The following is a 24,687-nucleotide window of genomic DNA, read 5'->3' as shown; positions in this document are numbered from 1 at the left end:
GAAATCCATTGTGCTGTGATTTGGGGCTCTATATAAGGGATCGACTCAGATAAAAGAATACTTGTACTCGCTTCCCTTTTTCTTAATTCATCACCAACTCCCCCGCCCGCTCGGGGTCATATGGATCAGCCCCGCTCTCCCCGCCCCGCTCCCCACGTAGGCGGGGTCTGGTCCAGCCCAACCGGGTGGCGGGAAACATAGCGGCAGCTGCTGGCTCCGCGGGGACCCTGAGGACCGGCGGGGAGCGGGTGAGTGTCTGGGCGAGGGGGCTCTAAGCGGACTGCGTCCCTTCGAAGCCGCGGGGGCTCTTCTGGGAGGCGCGGAGTACCCTGTACCCTTTCCCGCCACCCGGTTTAAAGACAAGGGGCGGGGCGCGCGCTTTAGGTGCGCACGCGTCCCCACCCCGCGTCCTGTGTGGGAGCCGCAGCGTTTCCAACACTCCTGGGACGTCCCCTCGTTTTCCCGACGCCATTCTGCACAGATAGGTCCTCGCGCAGCGGTGCGGCTGTGATGGGAAGGGGCTTGGAGCCCTTAAAGTAAGACAGAAACTTCCCGGGCATTTCCACTTTGGAACTTTCCATCCAGTTCAGACCCGAAAAAAATAGGTGTCCAGCTTGGTGGTCAGCAGGAGCTGGGATTCACTGGTCGCTTGACTTAAATCTTGAGTTTTTATAAAATGGATTTCTCATTCCCTTCCCTCCTTTCCCTCGGGTAGAAGGCTTAAGGAGGATACAGCCTCTGCTTGGGTGTGTTAGCCGGACCATCTTACGTTAATTAAGCTCCTTCCCTTGAGTCTCTCAAGTCTTGGCCCTTCGTGCTGCCACTACATAATTACTGTTATAAAAAGTCAATCTGGTCATTTCAGATTAAATTTAAAACTCCTCTTTGGCCGCCCACGGTCAAGTTTATATCCTTAGGTGAGTGTCCATGGCCTTTGGCAGTCTGACTCTGACCCTCTCAGCTGATTTTCTAAAGCTCCCTATCATTTTTTTCTATCTCATGCACTTAACTCCCAAACCTATGGAAAGGGTGTGTCTGCATTGTGCTCTTTCATGCTTTGGTACCTGCTGTTCCCTCGACTTGAAGTTCTTGCCACTTCTCTGCCAGATGAACTTCTCTTTCAGGAGCTCAGTTGTCCCGCTGAAAACCTCTATTTCCAGCCCTCCTGGGCCAAAGTAGTCACTTCTTCCTCTGTGTCCCTGAAGTATTTTGCCTCCCTCTATTATCAGTGGCACTTATACAACTGAGTAAAAGATTACTGGGCTCCTAACATGTACTGTGCCCTGTGCTCAGTACCAGGTGGACAGAGATGAATAGAACAGAGTTCCTGCCCTTAAGGAACTGGAAGGAAGAACACATGTAAATGAGTCCTCTGCAGTTACAGGGTGACAAAGAAGTCTGCCCTGGCTTCCTTACTCCTCTCGCTCAGAACTCTCTTGAGTAAGTTTATCTACTTTCACAACTTGACACACCACCTTACATCCTGATGCCTCCAAATCTCCAACCCCATCCTCTCCTCCCTCAACTTCGAAACTTGTCTACTTCAGCTTAGAAAGCATGTGTTGAACACTTGTGATACCTGCCGTGGCCCGGGTTCAAGCCCTGGTTGGGGAACTGACATCCCCCAAGCTGTGTGGCAGGGCCACCAAAAGAAGAAAAAGATGCAAGCCTGAGGAGCATCCATCACTTAAGGAGGAGTGGAGGAGCAGCCAATATGAGGTCAAGGAAAGGTGTTTGTTTTCTTTTGTTTTGGGGGGTTTTCCCACCCCCTAAGATGGCGGAGCTTTGAGCAACTCATAACATATGGGAATGGAGCCAGTATAAAGAGAAATTGGAAACAAATGAGGAATGAGGAAGAAGCAACTGAGGGACGAGAAGTAATTGATCATTCACAAATGGAGGGCTTAGATTCATTTGAAATATTTATGTTTTTAGGCTTGGGTGGAGAGAATTGAGACAGTTCATTTCTGATGATCTCAGTTGTTCTGAGAGGGAGGGACCTGAGACACCAGCTGAGAAGTGTGGGAAGCAGTGGAGTAAAGGGGCTTGAGGGTAACGGTGGAAGTTAGAAACAGCTGTTCCTTGGGAAGAAGAGGGAGAGGACCAGGAACACTAAGGATTTGCTGGGCCAGGCTGAGGACCTGTTCAGGTTGGAGACCACATTTGTTGTGTATCATTTTGCAGGGTTGTTTGGTTTCCTCTCACAAATCTGAGTCTAGATTTGAATCCAGGAGTCTAGAAAGCAAATGGTTGCATTGATCTGAGGTTGGGATCTTTTGCAGAGTGAATGCAGTAAAAGGAGAAAAGATTGAGACCTTACAGAGAGTGATGTGTAGTGATACACCAGTAGGATATGTGCTCCTGCTTGTGCGACCCCAGTTTGATCATTTTGTTTTTCAGCTCAGAAATCTTCAGTTAGTCCCAGGCTTACATTCTAAATCCTTGAATTGATAGACAAAGACCAAGTTTTCCCATAAAGCCGGTTCCAACCCTCTTTTCCATTTTTTTCCTGTTAAGACTCCTCTATTCATAGTGGCTCCCTCTCTGGTTTTACTCTGGCAAATTCTCTGCTTAAGTTCCCCTCCTCCTCTCAGCTGCCTGAATTCTATGCAGCCTTCAGAGGCCCAGTTCTAATCACACTTTCTCTGACAAAACCTCCTTGGCCACTTTCACCTGAAAAGAGCCCTAGTTTTTCAGAATTTAAAAAAAAATATCACTTAGAGCTAGTACTGACTTTATTTTACATTGTTTCTTCTATATTAGGTGGGTTTTATTTCTGCAACTAAATTCCTTAAATTTCTTTAGCACTGCAGCCACTGCACCTGCACGGCAATATCTTGCCTAGGAGGATCTTCGTAAGCACTTAGTGACTGACTATAGAGTCCAATAGATGGAGAGGAAGTTAATATTTTGAGAATTCTTTGTGCTCAACGCTCAGTATAAGTGTTTGATATCAGAGCTTCTCAAACTTTTGTGAATGACCAGCGTTTTTTTCCCCCACAGGCTGTTGCAGACCAGTACTTCTCTTTCTTTCTTTTTTTTCTAGCTTTATTGTGATATATCACTTGAAATATAAAGTACTTTTCTAAAATAGTAGAACTAGAATAGTATTATTAGAAAAATTAAATTACTAGAGAAATAACATGAAAAAAAGACATACAGAATATAGGCACTTTTACTATTAGATTCAACAAACATCAACTGCATCAAATTGCTATAAGATGTTCTAAATGCTTATGCTTTGTTTTTGTCCATATCTTGATGCAAACTGCTAACAGTTTGTGGACCAGCAATGGTCCGTTGGTCCACAAATGACACTGATTTCCATGATCTCATTTGAACCACCCCCTACTTATTTTCCTTATTGGTGTACCGATAAGGAAACTGAGGTTTAGGTTAAGCCACATGCTCAAGATCACCAACTTAGTACTGGACGGACAGAACTGGAATTCAAATGCCAAGCATCATTCTGTTCATACTAGTGAATCTGAAAGCTGGTTCTTAGAGCAGGGTTGGTTTGGGACAGAGTTTTTTGCTTGGTTTTATTTTGTTTTCAAGAAATGTGTTAATTTTCTATTTTGAATTACAAGCATATTTAATACTTTATCCTTTATTTTCCCTTGCTTCTTGCATTTTGAGGCCTGCATTTGAGATGATTATTGCTTCATCTCAACTGCTTAGTATTTAGTTGAGTGAGAAAAGTAACTAACATCCCTTTTAAATGTCCAGATCTGCTTTGTCTAAGGTGTTTGACAGAGTTCTCATCTGTCCATGATAAAATGTGAAAATACAACATAATGAGTTTTTTCATAAAATTAAAGGACTGTACTTTATTCTGGGATTTTTGTCCTTCTTAGGCTTTTTGGGGGGTTTTTTGGTGTTTAAATACTGAAAACAATGTATAGTAATTGTGTGGGTGTTTTTTATAACAGCTGTATTGAGATATAATCACATACCATAAAATTCACCCTTTTAAAATGTACAATTCACAGAGATGTGCAACTGTTACTGCTATCTAATGTTAGAACATTTTTATTACCCCCAAAAGAAACCACATAGGTCCCTACTAGCAGTCACTCCCCATTGCCTCCTCTTCCCAGTCCCTGGCAACCACTAATCTACTTTCTGTCTCTATGGAGTTGCCTATTCTGGGTATTTCATATAAGTGGAATCTTACAATATGTGACCTTTTGTGTCTGGCTTCTTTTATGGAATGTAATGTTTTCAAATTTCATCTATATTGTAGCATGTATCAGTACTTCATTCCTTTTTATTGTCAAATAATATTCCATTGTGTAGATATACCACTTTTTGTTTATCCATTCATCAATTGATGGACATTGGGGTTTTCCACATTTTGGCTATTATAAATATTGCTGCTGTGAACATTGGTGTGCAGGTTTTTGTGTGGACGTACATTTCATTTCTCTCAGATATGTACCTAGGAGTGGAATTGCTAGGTCCTATGGAAACTGTTTAACGTATTGAGGAACTGCCAAACCAACTTCTACAGCAGCTGCACCATTTTACAGTCCTACCAGCAATATACGAGGTTTGTGTGTCTGTATTTTTTTTAAATTGTCCTTAAGTTACAAAATTTAGAGTCTGCCACCTTAGGTTAGTCTCCCTAAATTGAAAAAAAATTAAAGACCCATCCATGAAATCCAGAAGTTTGGGAACAACTATATTACCCCAGTCAGTATTTTAAAACAAAGCAAACAGAACAAAACAAAAAACTCAAAAAAAACCCTATCTAGAAGGTCATCAATTAAAAAAATGATGAGAACTAACGCTGATTGTTGAATAAAGTTGTAGACCACCTTTGCATCTTTTTTTTTTTCCCCGCCTTTGCATCTTGATTTTCCTTCAGCATAATAGTCTTGTATATGTTAAAGCAGTTCCCAATTATAGGATCATTTGGCGAGCGTTTCCTAAATACTGTGCCTGTGCCCCTTCTCCCCAGCCCCTGGAGTTTCTGAATATTTGGACAGGGCCTAAGCAGATATCCTAAGGTGGTTTTAAAGTACAGCCTGGCTTGAGAATGACTGTTTAGGTAGTTGGGACATTGAAGGTATAATGTTAGTGCTTTTACTTGCATGTTTTGTTAATTCTAAGATAAACATTTTTTCAGAAAAAAAAAAAGAATTTCTTTTTTCTCTTGGTTCTTTGGCAAGCCAGAATGGCTGGTTTTCCTGTTTTGCCTTTGTTCTGGGTCAAAGAAGTGGCATGGGGAGAATTATTTTCAAAGTCGAAAACTCAGGAAGGAGAGTAAAGTACTCCGATTGGAACAAAGAGAAATTAAAAGCTTCTATATATCTGTTCTGTCCCATTCTCCTGAAAAAGCACTTGTGGTTTCTCCTTTTCCCTCTTTGTAGGAGGAAAGAATTTCGTGGTGGTAACGATAGTGAGCCCATGCTCACTATGGCTGTAGTGAGCCCTGTGCTTAGTCGTTAGCTGGGGGACTGCCCAGGAAGAGTAGGGCTGAGGTGGGTCCTGGAGGTGCTGTCAGCTAACTGCATTCTTTGCAGCTGAATGGAAAGTTCTTTCTTGAGAAATCTGAGCAGGCACTTCCGTGGCTGCCACAGTATCCTTTACCTTATTTCTCAGATAAGGAAGCTAAGACTGACTTGATGAGGAATAAATGGGCAGGTAGGCAGTGAAGCCAGGACTCTGACCCCACCTTCTGACCGTTGTACTGTTCTTTCTATTACACCAAGTTGCATTTAACAGTTTCTACTGAATGTCTATCTTATGAAAGAAATTCAGTGCATTCAGAAATGCATAAAACAACATTTAGTAGAGGAGAAAAGATGTATTCTAGGTTATTATAACGTAAAAAAGTAGTTCAGTGCCGGAGGAGGAAGTCCGTTTAGAGGGTTATGTGCGGTCAGATCCTGTCCTGCTGTAGGCTATCAGGGAGAGCTTCGTGGAGGAGTAGCATTTGAGCTGGATCTTGAAGGTCAGGTAGGGTTAGAACTTTCGGAGTTAGGGGAGGTGGACCTTCCAGAAGGAGGAAGCAAGGTTTAGAGAGCGTGAGGGGGCTCTATGTCTTGGAATGTGTATGTTTCTGTTCCTGGGTTGGGGGACTAGATAGCCAGAGGAGGCACCTAAGGCACGGATCTAAGAAGTGGTGGGTTGGATGGGTAAGTGTGAAGTAGATATAAGACAGATAATCAGATTATAAGTGGTCTAGGAGAGGAAGATGAGGCCACACAGACTAGGTGAGTAGCTTCTAGATAACTGCATGAAAAGAGAGTGAACTGTAAGTTTTCTGTCCCTGGCTGATTTTTTTTTGGCTGATTTTTTAATAGTATGTTTCCACCAGTGAGGGGTGGAACTCCTGTTTAGAACTCTTTTATTCCAGTTCTAGTGAATAGGCCCAAGACTGCCAGCTTGCCTCATGTAAACCCAGCTTGCCTGGGAGCTTTATAATAGTCATCTGACCCATTTCTTCCTCTACTTTGCTTGTTGCTCTCTGGTTCTGTCAGAACTGCAGGGGATTAGAACCTGAAGTCTTAGGTCTCTTACATAACCTCTTCCCTTCTCACATCTGCAAGGATGCTCCTTCCCTATCTCCTTTCCCCTCCAGCTTTTATTTAGGTAGCCAGGTAACAGCAATTACCACCTCTGTTCTTTTTGCCTTTCAGGTAAAACGATGTGTTGAAAGCAGAGGTTTGAGTACTCTGCTGGGGCCAGTTTTACAAATATTGAATATTAGAATTGGTCTGCTCTGTGTGTGTGTGTGTGTGTGTGTGTATATGTATGTGTGCATACACCAGTGGTCTGTCTGGAAAAGCTAGATGTATCTTTTTTTTTTTTTTTTTTTTTTTAAGCTAGATCTATCTTGGAGGAGAGTCACAGATCTCACACACTGCACCTGCCTCACTGGAGCCCAGGTCTTAGGGTCTGCAAGTCCCATGAGAAAGGGCAGCGAAGGCAGGTATCCCTTCAGTTTTCCTGGTCATTCTGTGTTTTACTGGCTCACTGTTGCTGGGCTGAGCGGTCAGAAAGGAGATTAGCACTGGGTAGGGGAAGCAGCCTAGAGAAGTAGCCCAGTTACATAAGTGCATGGAGATTGGTCCTTTTGACTTGGCCCATTTCTTATTTCCTGTGGGGGAACAGGGGTGGAGTTGGGCTAGAGGTACGTATGGAACAAGGAAAGGTGTTTTTAGAGGAAACTGCTGCGTGCTGAGAGTGTGGCTGAATGTGACAAGGGGACGCATAGTGAACGTAGTGTGTGTGTGTGTGTGTGTGTGTGTGTGTGTGTGTGTGTGTGTGTGTGTGAGAGAGAGAGACTAGTGTCAGGTTCTGAAACATCCAGGATCTGTGCCTACTTGATTATCTGCTGAGGGTTTAGGGATCTTAATAAAAGGGGGTGTGCTTCAGAAAAGGAAGATGGTTCTTCTGTGGAGAGGGACAAGGAATTTAACTAGTTCCTATTTACTTCTTTTCCTCACCCATTCTGTTAGGTACTGACTTCTACTAAGATCACCAAAATTTAAGAGTAACTTAGGGGAGGAGAGTGAGGGAAATATCTTTACACATCCCCAGGGCCTCAGAAGCCTCAGGGCTCCTGGGATATATCAGATCCTCAGTGGGATCACCGTACAGTCAGAGCTGGGTTTTCTCAGTTCTTGTGGTACAGAAGAGCTCTAACTGTGTGGGTGGAAGGTGGAGGGGGACCGGGTCCAGCAATTTTTTTTATTTTTGGCTGTGCTGCGCAGCTTGTGGAATTAGTTCCCCGACCAGGGATTGAACCTGGGCCCTTCGCAATGAAAGCGCTGAGTCCTAACTACTGGACCGCCAGGGAATTCCCCCAGCAATTTTAAGGCAGAGGGAAGCTCATCCTCCCACCTTCTCACAAGGCTGCAGAGCTTTCTCAGGGTGAAATTCTCAGAGTTGATGCCCTTTGCTAACCCGCCTTTCTTTCTACTAGGTTATCTAGACTCAAACATACTGTTTCTACAGTTTCAGACCCGATTTAGAGGATAGGATGGCTTAATTCTTAGTCTCGGAGCCTCCTGGGTAGAAGAAGTCTTAACTTAAAGCTTTCCCTGAGACCGGGAACAGCACTTTCGGTGCTGACAAAAGTGAAGCATTTGAGGACCTTGATCAGAATACTCAGAGCATTAGGGCCTTGTCTGCTCCCCACTCCGTTTTATGGGGAGGACCCTACATTTGTTTTGTTTTGGGTTTTTTTAAATAGCTTTGTTTATTTATTTGTTTGTTTTTATTTTTGGTTGCACTGGGTCTTTGTTGCTGCACGCGGGCTTTCTCTAGTAGCGGCGAGTGGGGCTACTCTTTGTTGCGGTGCACGGGCTTCTCATTGCGGTGGCTTCTCTTGTTGAGCATGGGCTCTAGAGCACAGGCTCCGTAGTTGTGGCGCACAGGCTTAGTTGCTTCGCAGCATATGGAATCTTTCCAGAACAGGGCACGAACCCATGTGCCCTGAATTGGCAGGCGGATTCTTAACCACTGCGCCACCAGAGAAGTCCCCCTACATTTGTTATCTTTCCTTGTCTCTATAGGCCTCGTCATTTCTAGCTCCCTTGGCTCCACCTGCCTTTCTTCTCTAACAGCTGGTGCACTGATGTATGGACTTGTACATGATGAATTGTGAACTTCTAGCCACATGCAGTGCTCTTGGGTACTTGGAGGGAGACACTTACCACAAGGAGCCAGATTGCTTAGGTGAGTCGCTTTTTGAGGTAACAGGTTAAAAAAAAAAAACACCTGCTTGAGTCTAGGTCTTTTTAATTTCTCAAGCCATGGGTATGAAAAGCACATGGGCCTGGGTAGAGCTTCTGCCAGGATTCCATGTAAGTGTTTATTCTGTCCCTGAAGAGAGTGTGAAGGATTTGATCCGCTACTTGAGGCATGAGGATGAGACGCGAGATGTACGGCAGCAGCTGGGGGCAGCGCAAATCCTGCAGAGCGACCTCCTACCCATCCTTACCCAACACCGCCAGGACAAGCCTCTCTTTCATGCTGTTATCAGGTTGATTCCCCAGCTTTTTTTTTTTTTTTAATTGAAGTATAGTTGATTTACAATGCTATGTTAATTTCTGCTGTACAGCAAAGTGATTCAGTTATACATATATATACATTCTTTTATATATTCTTTCCATTATGATTTATCACAGGATATTGAATATAGTTCCCTGTGCTATACAGCAGGACCTCGTTGTTGATCCCCCAGCTTTTTTTTTTTTTTTTTTTTTTTTGCGTTACACGGGCCTGTCACTGTTGTGGCCTCTCCTGTTTCGGAGCACAGGCTCCGGACGCGCAGGCTCAGTGGCCATGGCTCACGGGCCAAGCCACTCCATGGCATGTGGGATCTTCCCAGACCGGGGCACGAACCAGCGTCCCCCTCATCGGCAGGTGGACTCTCAACCACTGCGCCACCAGGGAAGCCCGATCCCCCAGCTTTTTAACATATACTGTGTGCCAGCCTTTGGTATTTGTGCCTGGTGGGGAAACTGAACAGCTTCTCCCTCCTTCATGGTCTCCCCAGGCTGATGGTGAACTTGACACAACCAGCCTTGCTCTGTTTTGGCAGCGTGCCCAAGGAACCCAGCTTCCGGCACCACTTTCTGCAGGTGCTAGCATACTTGCAGGCCTACAAAGAGGTGAGGTTTTCCTCCAGAATCCCGGGGCAGAGTTTGGGGGCGGTGGGAAAGGAGAGGGCGGCGGCTACTTAAGGTCCATCCCCCTGTTTCGTAGGCCTTTGCCAGTGAGAAGGCTTTTGGAGTCCTCAGTGAAACTTTGTATGAGCTGCTGCAGCTGGTGAGTCTCTGCCTCACAAGATCCCAGGGGACAGTTAGCGCCCTGCTCCTCCCCTGGGCAGAACCCCAGGTGGGGTGTCAGAACATGCGGGGTTTGGAGATACGGTCCCAGTCCTCGGGGGTACAAGTCCAATCCGCTGTCTCTGCTGCCTCAGGACTGCTCGAACTCTTCCCGTTCTTTTTAATCCTGATTCTTCTCTGTGCCTCTCTCACCCCATCAGGGTAGATGCCTCCCGCCTTCCACAGGGGGTCTTGTCCTCTAACTCTCCTTCTTCTGACCAGGGCTGGGAGGAACGGCAGGAGGAAGACAGCTTGCTGATTGAGCGGATCCTGCTGCTGGTCAGAAATGTTCTCCATGTCCCAGCCGACCTTGATCAGGAGAAGGTGATCTTGGCTGGTCTGAGTTCTTGTGCTTGATTAGGTTGGGCTGCCCCTTTTTCGCTGTTCTGTCCTCTGACAAAACTCGGGGAGGGACCTTCGTCAAGGAATGAGTTGGAAAACCTCAAGGCAGGGCAGTAGAACTGACTGCTCTCCCCTTTTCCCCTCACTGCTCACTGCTCAGAGGATCGATGATGACGCCAGTGTCCACGACCGGCTTCTCTGGGCGGTTCACCTCAGTGGCCTGGACGACCTGCTCCTCTTCCTGGCCAGCTCAACTGCGGAGCAGCAGTGGGGCCTCCACGTGCTGGAGATCATCTCCCTTATGTTTCGTGACCAGGTGAGACACTCACCTGTTGCCTCAATCCCTTCCCTCATGTCCGTTTCTGCTGTGCGGCCGGAATTGCTCTTGTATCATGACTGAAATACCTGGGGAAGGCAGGTGCCAGGTGGAATAGCCATGTCTTAAGTACAGGGTCCCATCCGCAGTCCTATTTTGTTCACTCTTTCTGTCCCCACTAGGAGTGAACTCAGAGTAGGGAATGACTGTCCTTCTGACTCTTCCCTCCTTGTTCTAAATCTAGAACCCTGAGCAGCTGGCAGGAGTAGGGCAGGGACGCTTAGCTCAGGAGCGGAGGACAGCTGTGGCAGAACTGGAGGTGTTGCGCCAGCGAGAGATGGCAGAAAAGAAGACTCGAGCCCTGCAGCGAGGCAACAGGTGAGTGGTGGAGAGCCGCTCTACCCATGTTCCCGTTCCTGCACTATGGAATGCTAGGGCTTGGGCCAAATGCTAAGGCAGTGGTGATGAGAGCACTTTGCAGTTACAACATGCTCTGATGTGCTGCTGAAAGAGAACGGGGATGGAGCCTCCAGAGGATTGAGGAATCACCCTGGACTTTTTTTTCTCTGCAGGCATTCTCGATTTGGGGGCTCCTACATTGTCCAGGGCTTGAAATCCATTGGGGAGAGGGACCTCATCTTTCACAAAGGTCTCCACAATGTGAGTGTGCTCCCATCAGGGGTGGGAACACTGTGGAGTGGGGGGCCTTTACCTCTCTGGAGGTAAAGCTTCTCTGTTCTTGGGCTTAGAAAGTTGGAGACCTAGGAGAAATAGAGCTTTTGGCATTGTCTTTACCTGCATCTTCACTTAGTACCAGAGGGAGAGCACCTTCTACAAGTTTCTTCTGAGAAAACTGTAGTACCAAGGAGAGCTGCCGGGGAGGGAGGTGGTTAGGAGTAATTCTAATTCCCTCAACCTACATCCCCAGCTCCAAAACTACACTTCTGATTTGGGAAAGCAGCCCCGACGGGTACCTAAACGTCGCCAGGCTGTCCGGGAGCTGTCCGTTCAGCGCCGCTCTGCCCTCAACGTGAGACTCTTTCTCAGAGACTTCTGCTCTGAGTTCCTGGAGAACTGTTACAACCGGCTCATGGGCTCGGTGAAGGTGAGAGCCTAGGAAAGATGGAGTAGAGAGGTGATTGGGGTAGCGGTGGGTAAGAAGGGCAAGCTGGGGAGGAACCCATGGAAAGCTGACCATGGAGAGTGGACTAGTAGGTGAGATGGATGTAGGGTGCCCCTGGGACATGGTGATGAAGTCAGGAGGGAGTGGGTTATTGATACGACAAAAAAAGCTCTAGAGATTGCCGCAGAGGAAGGGGAAGGGAATGTGGGGAGAATGAGAGAGGGATGGAAATTTGGGTCCTAGAATATTGTTACAATGGTGTCCAGGGTCCACCTGGTCATCATAGGACAGGAGGAAGTTGGAAACCCTGAGGTCACGAAGTGGTCTGTTTTTCCTTGACATCAGGACCACCTGCTTCGGGAGAAGGCTCAGCAGCACGATGAGACCTACTACATGTGGGCTTTGGCTTTCTTCATGGCCTTCAACCGAGCTGCCTCCTTCCGGCCAGGCCTGGTTTCTGAGACCCTCACTGTCCGCACCTTCCACTTCATTGAGCAGAACCTCACCAACTACTATGAGATGATGCTGACCGACCGCAAGGAAGCCACCTCCTGGGCACGCCGGTGAGCGGGAGGAGAATTGGGGTCAGAGTGGGCATCTTGGCCAGGCTGGGAATCTGAATGCCTGAATTCTGGATGGTACTTTCTGTCCTGTTTCAGGCTTCAGGTGGTCAGCTGGGGAGCAGGGACTGGCTGGGTCATTCAGTTTTTGATGGAACTATTTTGGCAGGTGAGGGTGCAAAGGGTGATACTGTTTCCATGAACCAAGGTCCTAAGCTGTCCTCCATTTTACCTCTTTTCCTCTCACAGGATGCACCTGGCTCTGAAGGCCTATCAGGAGCTGCTGGCCACAGTGAATGAGATGAATGTGTCCCCAGACGAGGCTGTGAGGGAGAGCAGCCGCATCATCCAGAGTGAGGCCTGGCTTGGTCTCTTATCCCAACTTCCCTGCCTCTTGATCCGAATCTCACTCTTCCCAGACCCAGCTTCACCCGTCTCTCCTTTCCCCAAGCTTTCCAGATCAGTCCTTCCATTCCTTTCTCTTCCCTGTTTCTAGACAACATTTTCTATGTGATGGAGTACCGAGAGCTCTTCCTGGCACTCTTTCGAAAGTTCAATGAGAGATGCCAGCCCCGCTCTTTCCTTCGTGACCTTGTGGAAACCACCCACCTCTTCCTCAAGATGTTGGAGCGGTTCTGCCGGAGCCGTGGGAACCTGATGGTGCAGGTACTGGGCAGCCCAGGATGTGGAAAGAGCTGGGGGGAAAGGGTAGGGGACAGAAAGGACAGGGGGCTCTTTCTCCTCACATTTTCTGTAGCTTAAGCTGGTCTATTAGAACTACTCTGAACTAAGGGCAAGAGTTTCGTTGGTGTTGCTGATGTAGTTTTGCCTGGTGAGTCTCCTCTCATTAGGTTGATCCCTGATCTACCATAGTATCTTAATTCATTCAGGAAACATTTATTAAACACCTGCTCTGTGCTAAGCACATAGACTCTGGGGGTTCATAATTTTTTTTAATTTATTTATTTTTAAGATTTTTTGTTTGATGTGGACCATTTTTAAAGTCTTCATTGAATTTGTTACAATATTGCTTCTGTTTTATGTCTGTTGGGGTTTTTTTTTTTTTTTTTGGCCACGTGGCATGTGGGATCTTAGCTCCCCGACTCGGGATCGAACCCACACCCCCTGCATTGGAAGGCGAAGTCTCAACCACTGGACTGCCAGGGAAGTCCCAGGGGATTGATAATTTTAGAATTTAGTAATTATGCTGTGCTATTTCCTAGTTATACTTCAGAAGCACTGTAATGAGATAGAAAGGGCCTTACATTAAAAGTCAGAGGTCTGGGGACTTCCCTGGGGGTCCAGTGGTTAAGCCTCCGAACTTTCACTGCAGGGGTCCAGGTTCGATCCCTAGTCAGGGAACTAAGATCTCACGTGCTGCATGGTGCGGCCAAAAAAAAAAAAAAAAGTCAGAGGTCTGGGATCTCATCCTGTATTAGTTACTGTTAGAATAACTTAAGCTGCTTGTGTGAGCCCTGATCTTTAAAAATTGGTTGTAACATCTACCCATGAGCCTGAAATGAAATAATAAATGAAAAGTCTGGGACAAGAAGAAAACCTCAAGGAATTTCTATCCTGGAGACACAAGGACTCTGCTTTGTAAAAATTTTCCTATAATTCTATTTGCTATAGGTTAAAACTCAGTCAGAACTGGACTTGAAAGGGGCTGTAGTACCAATGAGACTTTTCTAAAAGGTCTATTTACACTCGGAGCTCTGTTGTATTAGCAGTACTAATAGGTGCTATCATTTATCGAGCGTTTACTATGTCTCAGACGTTGTGCTAAGGTTTCCCTATAATCCTCGCAATAGTACTAGGACACATGCGCAGAGTGGTTAAGCAACTTGTCCAAGGTCTTGCTGGTATACGGCTAACGTCAATACTTAAATCCTGGTCTGCTGGAATCCAAACTCATGCTCCTGACCTTTAGTGTGTTTATAAGTTCCTTGAATAAAGCACGAACCTCATTAAGGGCCTCACAGGCCCTCCTATTTGCCCACAGTGAAGACTGGTTCACAGCCATGACTTGGGGGAGCGGGGTCGGGGTATTGACTCTCATTCTCCTGCTTTTCAGGAGAAAAAATTGTAGTTTACATTTGCAGAGTGCTTTGCATTTTATAAAGCCTTTTCATATAGAATTTTTTATCCTCAGAGCAAATTTGCTCATTCTCTAGGCTTCTGTTTAAGGTATCAGTGCCACAAGAAATGAGTCATGTGCTGTTCCTGGGTTTTGCTATGGCGTTTTATGCTCAGCCATGTTCTAGGTCTTATCCAGGCTGTAGTGTCATTTACCTGTCTACTTACCTGTCTCCCCCACTAGGCCACAAGCGCCTCAAGGGCAAGGAAATGTGCTCTTCACTGCTGCTTCCCCATTGCCATTGAGTGGCACATAGTGGTCACTCTGTGAATGTCTAATTAATTCAGACATCTAATTAATTAGTTAATAGAGGACATTGATGAGGAAAAGGCCTCCCTAGCTCTCGTGCCATCCTAACACAGTTCCTTCTCTGTAGAACAAACGAAAGAAGAGAAAGAAGAAAAAGAAGGTCCTAGATCAGTCCGTAGCCTCCAGTAATGTCCCCTACAGCCCAGAGGAACTGGAGTCTGTGTGGCCCTCCCTGGCCGAGCAGCTACAGTGCTGTGCCCAGGTAAGTAGTTGCAGAAACTCTCTCTTTCTTTTTTTTTTTTTTTTTTAATACATTTATTTATTTATTTATGGCTGCATTAGGTCTCCATGGCTGCGCGCAGGCTTTCTCTACTTGCAGCAAGTGGGGGCTACTCTTCATTGTGGTCCTCGAGCTTCTCATTGCAGTGGCTTCTCTTATTGCAGAGCACGGGCCCTAGGTGCATGGGCTTCCGTAGTTGCGGCTCGTGGGCTCTAGAGGGCAGGCTCAGTAGTTGTGGCGCATGGGGTTAGTTGCTCCGTGGCATGTGGGATCTTCCTGGACCAGGGCTCGAAGCCGTGTCCCCTGAATTGGCAGGTGGATTCTTAACCACCGTACCACCAGGGAAGTCCTACTCTCTGTTTCCTGGGGGTAGTGCTCTGGGCAGGTTCTCTGGGTCTCCCCGCCACCACCAACGTTACCAAAGCTTTAATAATCCCTCTCTAGGATCCTGAGCTCAGTTTGGACTCCATGGTTCCCTTTGATGCGGCCTCAGAGGTGCCCGTGGAAGAACAGCGGGCAGAAGCCATGGTGCGGATCCAAGACTGTCTCCTGGCTGGCCAGGCCCCACAGGCCCTGACCCTTCTTAGGTCTGCCCGGTAAGAGCACCGCCTACCCGTTCTCCCACATCCAGCCCCTGGGCTTTTGGGGGCAGGAAGTGGCTTTCACTGTGGCACAGGGTTCTCAGTCTTCAAGAGAGAAGTCCCCTCAGAAGCGCTGGGGCTCTGTACAGGGTACTGAGTCCTGGGGAGTTTTGGTTGGTTTATTGGGAGGTTTATTATTTTTGTTTCATTTTTGAGAAATATTAGCACAGTTAGTTGGGGAAAAAAAAATAAAGTTAATTCTATGAGCCAAAGATAGCCATCATTAACATTTTGATGAGTTATCTTCCAGAGTTTTTCCCTCTGTGTTATATATAGACATATCATATACACCTTCTTTTACAAGATCGAAATATTGCAATACTGATTTATAGTATTTTTTTTACTTCTCAATATATTGTGAGCATCATTTCTTTTTTTTTTCAAATATTTATTTATTTACTCTGGCTGCACTGGGTCTTAGGTGAGGCACATGGGATCTTTGCTGCGGCATGCGGGATCTTTTAGTTGCAGCATGCAGACTCTTAGTTGCGGCATGCGAACTCTTAGTTGCAGCAGGCATGTGGGATCTGGTTCCCTAACTAGGTATTGAACCCAGGCCCCCTGCATTGGGAGCGCAGAGCCTTCGCCACTGGACCACCAGGAAAGTCCCGTGAGCATCATTTCTCATCAGATATACTTCTGCAATTATTAATGGCTTTAAAACACCATTGTGAAAGCAGCAAAAAATAAATAGATAAATAAATAAATAAATTTATAAACACAAAAAACACCATTGTGTGAATATGTACATTTGTTCAACATTTGTTCAAATGTCACGCATTTAGATAATTTGCCTTTTCTTCCTATACGATTTTCTTTGCAGTGTGGCTTATGAGGGAAAATTTCCCTAGAGTCTTTGTTTCATCTTTGAAATAACAGTCTGCATTCTCTTTCCAGCTGGAAAATAAAATAAGTCTAAATTCCTTCTCCCACTTCAAATTATAACTGAGATATTCCCTCTGGTGAAAGCCTTTTTTCTCTTTGTGCTCCAGGGAGGTGTGGCCAGAAGGAGATGTGTTTGGCTCTCAGGACATTTCCCCAGAGGAGGAGATTCAGCTGCTGAAGCAAATCATCTGGGCCCCGCTTCCCCGTGAGTCTCCCATTTCCTCCTCATCTCTCTCCTTCCAGCTCTTCTCTAGTGCCAGCGTCACAGACACCCAGTAATCCTCAGTCTTTCGATAGGGCAGCAGGGGCCAGAGGAACAAGGGGCGGAGGAAGAAGATGAAGAAGAGGTGGAGGAGGAAGAGTTGCATATGGTCGAGGTGTTGGAGAAAGAATTTAACTTTCTGGACTACCTGAAACGGTGCGGGCCGGGAGGATGGAATTGGTGTCAGGGTGGAGACTGTGGGGCTGTGAGGACGACCACACGTCCTCACGCTGACATCCTCTCACTCCCTGTCTTGGTGCAGCTTTGCAAACTCAACTGTCATCCAAGCCTACGTGCTGCTGCTGCGGAGCTACAAGCAAAATAGCGCCCACACCAACCACTGTGTCGTCAAGATGCTGCACCGGCTGGCCTATGATCTCAAAATGGAAGCCCTGCTTTTCCAGCTTTCCCTCTTCTGCCTCTTCAATCGTCTGCTTAGCGACCCTGCTGCTGGGGCCTACAAAGTAAGGAGACACCAAAGAATGGGGTTCTAGAGGTGTAGGGGAGTCCTGGGGTAAAAGGATAGGGGATAAAGTGCCCTGAGCCGTGTCAAGGCTGAGCGATGAGAGAACGGTGAGGAAGTAGACAGGCAGGTTGAGGGAGCTGCAAGGGGAAGGATAGAAGAGGCTGAGCGAGGAGGGGGCAGCTGGGAACAGGCGTAGAAAAAATACCTAAAGGCCCATGTTTATGTACATTTAGGCCACAGGCCTCACAGCAGTCTCCCTCTCCCACAGGAGCTAGTGACTTTTGCCAGATACATCCTGGGCAAGTTCTTTGCACTGGCCGCGGTCAACCAAAAAGCCTTTGTGGAGCTGCTGTTCTGGAAGAACACAGCTGTGGTTCGAGAGATGACTGAGGGCTATGGCTCCCTGGATAGCAGGTGAGCTTGAGGATGGGGAAGGCTTGGCGGTGGGGAAGGGGGTGACACAGTCACAGAGCGTCAGAGCTGGAAGAGCTTGCAGATCAGTTGGTGTAACCTTTCTTTCCCTTTCGTAGGTGAGAAAACAAGCCCCGAAGGTGAAATGCTTTAACTGAGGTCACCTGAGAGAGGAACTGGGATTGAGCCTAAGTCTCTTGTCTACTCTAGTTTCCTTCCTCACCAGCGTTCGGTGGGGCAGTCAGAGCGGGTGGCCCCCCAGAGAGAGTCTATATGTGCCTTATCCCAAGATGTGCTGGGAAACCATTAGGATGCATAGAAATATTTGTCCTCTTTCCCTGAGTATCTCAGCTCCTCTCCTTTCACTCTTCTCTTTCTTTCCCATAATACTCTCAGCCCCTGCAGTGTCAGGTTCCATGGGCCCAACCTGGAAAATCTTAGTTTGACTTTTGGGTTCTTAAGTGGAAGGAGAGGAAGAGGAAGGAAGCACACCTTAGGCCTCTGCTAGCTGGCTCCTTTGCGGTACCTGCGTTGCCCTCATTCCTTTTAGAAGAGAAGACCTTTGGTCTTCTCTTTTTGAGCCAACAATCTACATGCTCCCCTTCTTTCCCCATTTAGATCTTCTAGTCACAGACCCCCTGTGTGGAGCCCAGAGGAGGAGGCCCAGCTTCAGGAACTGTACCTTGCCCATAAGGATGTGAAAGGTATGAGGCCTTGAGGTCTGAAGAGCACGCGGAGGGCAGCCTGAGCTCTGGGACCCCTCTTCACTGCCTCACTCCTCCTCCACCTCAGGTCAGGATGTGGTGGACGCCATCTTGGCACACCTGAAAACTGCACCTCGGACACGCAAGCAGGTCATCCACCATCTGGTACAGCTGGGACTGACTGACAGCGTCAAGGACTTCCAGAGGTAGAGGCATATGCTCTGGAGGGAACTGAGATGGGGAATCCACTCTTCACTCCCTGAGCTCCCCCTTCCACTGACACCGCCCTGAACAGGAAAGGAACCCAGATTGTACTGTGGACGGAAGATCAGGAGCTGGAGCTGCAGCGGCTTTTTGAGGAGTTCCAGGACTCTGATGGTAAGTGAGGTGGAAGCTCAGGGAACCTCTGAAATGAGAGCCAAGCTCTCAGTTTCTTTTCCTGCTGCTTCCTGTTCCCAAGGAAGGCTTATCCTCTCCTTCCTGTCTGCTTGCTCTGTTTGTGGTGTCGTTTTTGTTTGTTTTTAAATATATATATTTTTTCTTTTTTATTATGTAAGTTACAGGTATACAATATAGTGATTCACTATAGTCACTAATTTTTAAAGGTTATACTCCATTTATCATTGTTATAAAATATTGGCTATATTCCCCATATTGTACAATGTATCCTTGTAGCTTATTTTATACCTAATAGTTTGCACCTCTTAATCCCCTACCCTTATCTTGCCCCTCCCCCTTCCCTCTCCCCACTGGTAACCACTAGTTTGTTCTCTATATCTGTGAGTCTGCTTCTTTTTTGTTATATTCATTCGTTTTATTTTTTAGATTCCACATATAAGTGATATATAATATTTCTCTTTCTCTGTCTTATTTCACTTAGCATAATGCCCTCCAACTCCATCCGTATTGCTGCAAATGCCAAAAATTCATTCTTTTTATGGCTGAGTAGTATTCCTTTGTGTGTGTGTGTGTGTACCACATCTTCTTTATCCATTCATCTGTTGATGGACACTTAGGTTGCTTTTATACCTTGGCGATTGTAAATAATGCTGCCATGAACATTGGGGTGCATGTATCTTTTCAAGTTAGTGTTTTTGTTTATTTTTTTGGATATATACCCAGGAGTGGAATTGCTGGGTCATATAGTAATTCTATTTTTAGTTTTTTGAGAGACCTCCATACTGTTTTTTGTGGTGTCATTTTGGAGTGAATTGAGCTAGCCTCTTTCCAAAGACCTCTGTTTCCTTTACTAATCCCTTTCCCCTGTTGCTCTTGGGCATTCATACTTTCTTTCTCTTTAGATGTCCTGGGTAATATCATGAAGAACATCACAGCCAAACGCTCACGGGCCCGAATAGTGGATAAACTGCTGGCTCTGGGGCTGGTGGCTGAGCGGCGGGAGCTGTACAAGAAACGCCGGAAGAAGTTGGCGCCCTCAAGCTTGGTAACAGTCTCACCCTGGCTCTGCCAGCTGGACCTGCCCCCACTGAAGTGCTCCTTAGAAGCAGCCCACCCAGATTCTTCCTGTCTCAGGCTCTTCTGAGTAGATCCCCCCAGTGGGGTGGTCAGGAACCAGAGGACTCCACTCAGTTCTTCGTCTTGTCTCCTTTTGTTCATTACCCACCCCAATGAATTTTAGCCTAATGAAGAGGAGTCCTTGAACGATTTTTGCCAGGAAGATCTAGAAGAAGAGGAAAACCTGCCAGAGGACGAGAGTGAAGAGGATGAAGAGAAAGAGGAGGGCTCAGAAGCAGAACAAGCCCACGGTGGCTCCATCCTTTCAACTCAAAACCTTGGGCAAAACCTGCATCAGGAAGGTGAGGGCCCAGTTGGGAGAGATGTCTCAGGTGATGGGGTTGGTTGTATGGGCCAGTTATAAGTTTTCCACCTTCCCTTAGGCTTTTCTGCTCCCCTTCTGTGGCTCCAGAACTGCCTCATTCGAGCAGCGGATGATCGGGAAGAGGTTGGTGAGTGGATAAATGACGGTTTCAGGAGGACTGGGGTCTGGAGGCTGCTGGAGATCTGGTCGTGGGATGGAGGGCCAGTTCTTTCTTCACATCTTCACCATGTGACCATTGACCCTGTCCTAGGCTGCTCTCAGGCAGTTCCACTGGTGCCACTGACAGAAGAAAATGAGGAAGCAATGGAAAATGAACAGTTTCAGCAGCTGTTGCAAAAGCTAAGGGTTCGGCCTCCTGCCTCTGGGCAGGTAAATACACCAGCTACAGCATCAGCCAAGCGTGTTGGTGCTACTTTAGGATACATCTCCTCCTCCTCATTTCCTGTCACCTCTGACCGTGACTCCTACGGCAGCTGTCTTGCTAATCTCTCCAACCTTCCCTTCTCCTAAGTCCATCTTCCACACTGACCCCGAGTTATCTTTCTAAAATACAGTTTTGATTATATCACTCCCCTGATCAGAGCACTTGATGGTTCCCCACTGTTTGCAGGACAAAGTCCACAGCCTCCGAGTGGTGTCTCTGGCCTTGGCCAGCCATTGCAGCCTCACAGCTACGTCACCACACACCTACCTGACACTACAGTCATCCGGGGCTACTTTCCATCCTCCAAACAGTAGGCTTCTTCATACTTCCAAACAGTTGATCATGCCAGTCCCCCTACTGGAAGGCTCCAGCCTCATACACAAGGTGGCAGATCACCCATCTTCCTGATGAACACTCCACCCAACCTTGAAGAGTTAGTTCAGTTCTCACTTCCTCAGAGAAGCAGTCTCTATCCCTCCTTCAACCCCCCACCCTGACACCAAAATTCACAGATATTCAAGTCTCGTATAAAATGGCATAGTATTTGCGTATAACCTATGCACATCGTCTCTAGATTAATTGTAATACCTAATACAATGTAAATGCTCTATAAATAGTTGCCAATGTGCAGCAAATCCAAGTTTTGCTTTTTGGAACTTTCTGGAATTTTTCATTCTTTTCCCCAATGTTTTTGATCTGCGGTTGGTTGAATCCATGGATGTGAAACCCTCGGACACGGAGGGGCAACTGTAATCATTTTGGTGGCTGTGATTTGTTCATTCCCTTAATATAGCCCCAATCCTGTGGTGTTACAGTACATTGGTTCTTTCTCCCATTAGATTGTGAGTTCCTTGAGAGCAAGGATCATATCTGACTCACCTTTAGATCCCCAGAATCCATTCATTTACTTATGTAATTAACAACTGTATTTACTGGGAAGCTCCTGGTGTATCAGGCACTGTGTTAGACCTTGGGTACATACTGGGTAAATAAGCAATAAGTAGAGTTCACAACCCTTGTGGAGCTTCACCAATGTAGGCTCATATTTATTCAATGAATAATATCAAAATCTGGTGGACTAGAGGCTGCTCCTTTCCCACTACTCTCATTTTCAACTTCTTTGCCCCTGTAGGAAACCTTCTGGCGAATTCCAGCCAAGCTGAGTCCCACCCAGCTCCGGAGGATGGCAGCTTCTTTGAGCCAACCAGAGGAGGAGGAAAAGCTTCAGCCAGGATTAGAACCTAAGGTCCCTGGAGAGCAAGGCCCTGAGGAGGAGCACCAACAGGAAGAGGTGCACCAGAAGGAGCACCGAGCACATGCCCCGAGGGCCCACCTGTCAGCCCGGAAAAAGAAAGCAGGCCTGGTGTCCCCAGAGGGTAATACCAGGACCACTTATCTATTGAGTACTATTGAGTACTTACCCAGCCCTGGGATCAAGAGGGCTGATAGGGTATTTGAGACTATGAGGACCTAGTTCCCTAATTTTATGCCTCTCATCGTCGTTCCAGAGGAAGGGACCGATGGTGGGAAAGAGCAGCTGAAAGTGGCACCCAAGAAGCGACAGCTGCTGGACAGCGATGAGGAAAAGGAGGAAGATGAGGGCGGGAGCAAAGGTAGGGGGCTCTGGTCGGGATCTGCCTTTTCTTCTAACCTCTAGCACTCTTCCCTCCAGTCCTGAAGGTAAATGCTACCATCCTCCTTCCCCCTTAACAAATTTAGATATCCTGTCTTCTCACCCCTGTCATTCCCATAGAACCAGAGTTGGGAGCTCCAGGAATCTGGAAGAAGAAGCGGTTTCAGATTGAGGATGACGATGAGAGCGACTGAAGAGCCAGATGCCTAGGGGCAGAGATAGACCCATTTTTAAGTGGTGAATTTAAGTCTGAGTTTGGAGGGGCATACAGGACCTGGAAACTTCTCTTACTGGACAGAAGCTCTGGAGCCCTGGGCTTCCCCATGGATTTAGGGTCCAGGAAATCCAGGCAACAGTGTTGGTCTCCTGTTCGGTCACTTCTTGCTCCTCCCACTTTTATCATTGTGCCTCAGTAGCTCTCTGGAGACTTACTCCTCTTCTTCTTTGGTTAATAGCACACCCTGGCAAAGGAGAGGAGTGAGTGAATATAGAAGGCACCTTGGACCCCTCTTACTGGTCTGTTCCTTTTGGCTTTCTGCTGGAGGTGGGTCACAGCACTAGATGGGGAGTTTTGTGACATGATGAGTGGGGATGTTGCACCATTTTTAAAAGGCACTAGATGCGCCCATCATTTTCTTTCCTATGATCACCCCCGAACACCAGATTGAGCCCAGTTCCTAATGTTGAAATAGGGTTGGGATGCAGTACTCTTCAGATGATGAACGTGTTTGGTTGGTGTTTGGCATTGAGTTAAACATGTAAAATTAAAAGTTGCCAATGTTGATCTGACTTGCCAATCTGTCTAAATACCTCAACCCTCCACCTGCTATGTTCGTTTAAGAACTTTAAACTATTAGGGTTAAAAGAGACTATCAGCCTTCCCTTTTCTCTTGCTTTCCCTACACAAGACACAGAAAAACATTCTCACCTCAAGATCCTTTGTCTAGGATAAATCTTTAGGGTAAAAAGAGTACGCATCAGAACAGGTACATGAAAAGATGCTCAATATCGTTAATCAGAGAAGTGCAAATCAAAACCACAATGAGATATCACCTGATACCTGTCAGAGTGGCTATCATCAAAAAGAACACAAATAACAAATGTTAGTGAGGATATGGACAAAAGGGAACCCTTGTACACTGTTGGTAGGAACATAAACTGGTGTAGCCACTGTGGAAAACAGTATGGAGGGTCTTCAAAAAAAAACTAAAAATAAAACTACCATATGACCAAGCAATTCCACTCCTGGGTATATATCTGAAAAACATGAAAACACTAATTCACAAAGATACATGCTCACCAGTGTTCATAGCAGCATTATTTACCATAGCCAAGATATGGAAGCAACTTAAGTGTCCATCAACACATCATCAATGGATAAAGAAGATGTGGTATATATGTAATGGAATATTACTTAGCCATAAAGAGGAATGAAATTTTGCCATTTGCAATAACATGGATGGACTTGGAGAGTATTATGCTGAGTGAAATAAGTCAAACAGAGAAAGACAAAAACTATGATATCACATATATGTGGAATCTGAAAAGTAGAATAAACTAGTGAATATAACAAAAAAGAAACAGACTCATACAGAGAACAAACTAGTAGTTTCCCGTTGGGAGAGGGAAGGGGTGGGGGGCAATACAGGGGCAGGTTAAAAGGTACAAGCTACTATGTGTAAAATAAATAAGCTACGGGCCTCCCTGGTGGCGCAGTGGTTGAGAGTCCGCCTGCCGATGCAGGGGATACGGGTTCGTGCCCCGGTCTGGGAGGATCCCATATGCCGCGGAGCGGCTGGGCCCGTGGGCCATGGCCGCTGGGCCTGTGCGTCCGGAGCCTGTGCTCCGCAACGGGAGAGGCCACAACGGTGAGAGGCCCGCGTACAGCAAAAATAAATAAATAAATAAATAAATAAGCTACAAGGATATATTGCACAGCACAGAGAATATAGTCAATGTTTTATAATAACTATAAATGGAGTATAACCTTTAAAAATTGTGAATCATGGGCTTCCCTAGTGGCGCAGTGGTTGAGAGTCCGCCTGCCGAGGCAGGGGACACGGGTTTGTGCCCCGGTCCGGGAGGATCCCACATGCCGCGGAGCTGCTGGGCCCGTGGGCCATGGCCACTGGGCCTGCGCGTCCAGAGCCTGTGCTCCACGACGGGAGAGGCCGCAGCAGTGAAGGGCCCGCGTACCGAAAAAAAAAAAAAAAAAAAATTTGTGAATCACTATGTTGTATATCTTATATTGTACATCAAGTCTACCTCAGTTTTTTTTACTAATTTTTATTGGAGTATAATTGCTTTACAATATTAGTTTCTGCTGTACAGCAAAGTGAATCAGCTATACATATATATCCCCTCTTTTTTGGATTTCCTTCCCATTTAGGTCACCACAGAGCATTGAGCAGAGATCCCTGTGCTATACAGTAGGTTCTCATTAGTTATCTATTTTATACATAGTATCAATAGTGTATATATGTCAATCTCAATGTCCCAGTTCATCCCACATCCCCTTCCCCCCTTGGTATTCATGTTGGTTCTCTACGTCTGTGTCTCTATTTCTGCC

The 24,687-nt window shown here is 46.5% G+C and overlaps 1 protein-coding gene across 14 annotated transcripts; it reads left to right on the top strand.

The window, feature by feature from the left end:
• Window positions 1-159: 159 nt before the first annotated feature.
• On the top strand, window positions 160-22,891 carry TIMELESS (timeless circadian regulator). Of its 14 annotated transcripts, none has more exons than XM_082634897.1 (31): window positions 176-248; window positions 4,434-4,552; window positions 6,838-6,936; window positions 8,529-8,691; window positions 8,845-8,998; window positions 9,515-9,629; window positions 9,724-9,786; window positions 10,068-10,169; window positions 10,348-10,503; window positions 10,748-10,881; window positions 11,076-11,163; window positions 11,432-11,608; window positions 11,972-12,189; window positions 12,436-12,539; window positions 12,683-12,852; window positions 14,700-14,834; window positions 15,297-15,448; window positions 16,486-16,583; window positions 16,676-16,796; window positions 16,903-17,104; window positions 17,375-17,520; window positions 18,136-18,221; window positions 18,310-18,427; window positions 18,517-18,599; window positions 19,523-19,665; window positions 19,861-20,038; window positions 20,120-20,188; window positions 20,312-20,430; window positions 21,618-21,861; window positions 21,994-22,098; window positions 22,239-22,891. In XM_082634897.1, the coding sequence occupies exons 4-31, from the start codon at window positions 8,595-8,597 to the stop codon at window positions 22,310-22,312; spliced, it is 3,651 nt and encodes a 1,216-aa protein (XP_082491023.1). In that variant the 5' UTR covers window positions 176-248; window positions 4,434-4,552; window positions 6,838-6,936; window positions 8,529-8,594; the 3' UTR covers window positions 22,313-22,891. The 14 variants fall into 14 exon arrangements, with proteins under 14 accessions (XP_082491022.1, XP_082491017.1, XP_082491023.1 ...); XM_082634893.1 differs by having other exon boundaries at window positions 6,838-6,940; window positions 8,580-8,691; XM_082634899.1 differs by having other exon boundaries at window positions 6,838-6,940.
• Window positions 22,892-24,687: the final 1,796 nt, after the last annotated feature.

This window comes from Mesoplodon mirus, assembly GCF_964341445.2.
Source record: "Mesoplodon mirus genome assembly, chromosome: 11".
NCBI lineage: Eukaryota > Metazoa > Chordata > Mammalia > Artiodactyla > Ziphiidae > Mesoplodon > Mesoplodon mirus.
Note: the sequence above shows the minus strand (reverse complement) of the source record. Positions and strands in the feature narration are given on the sequence as shown.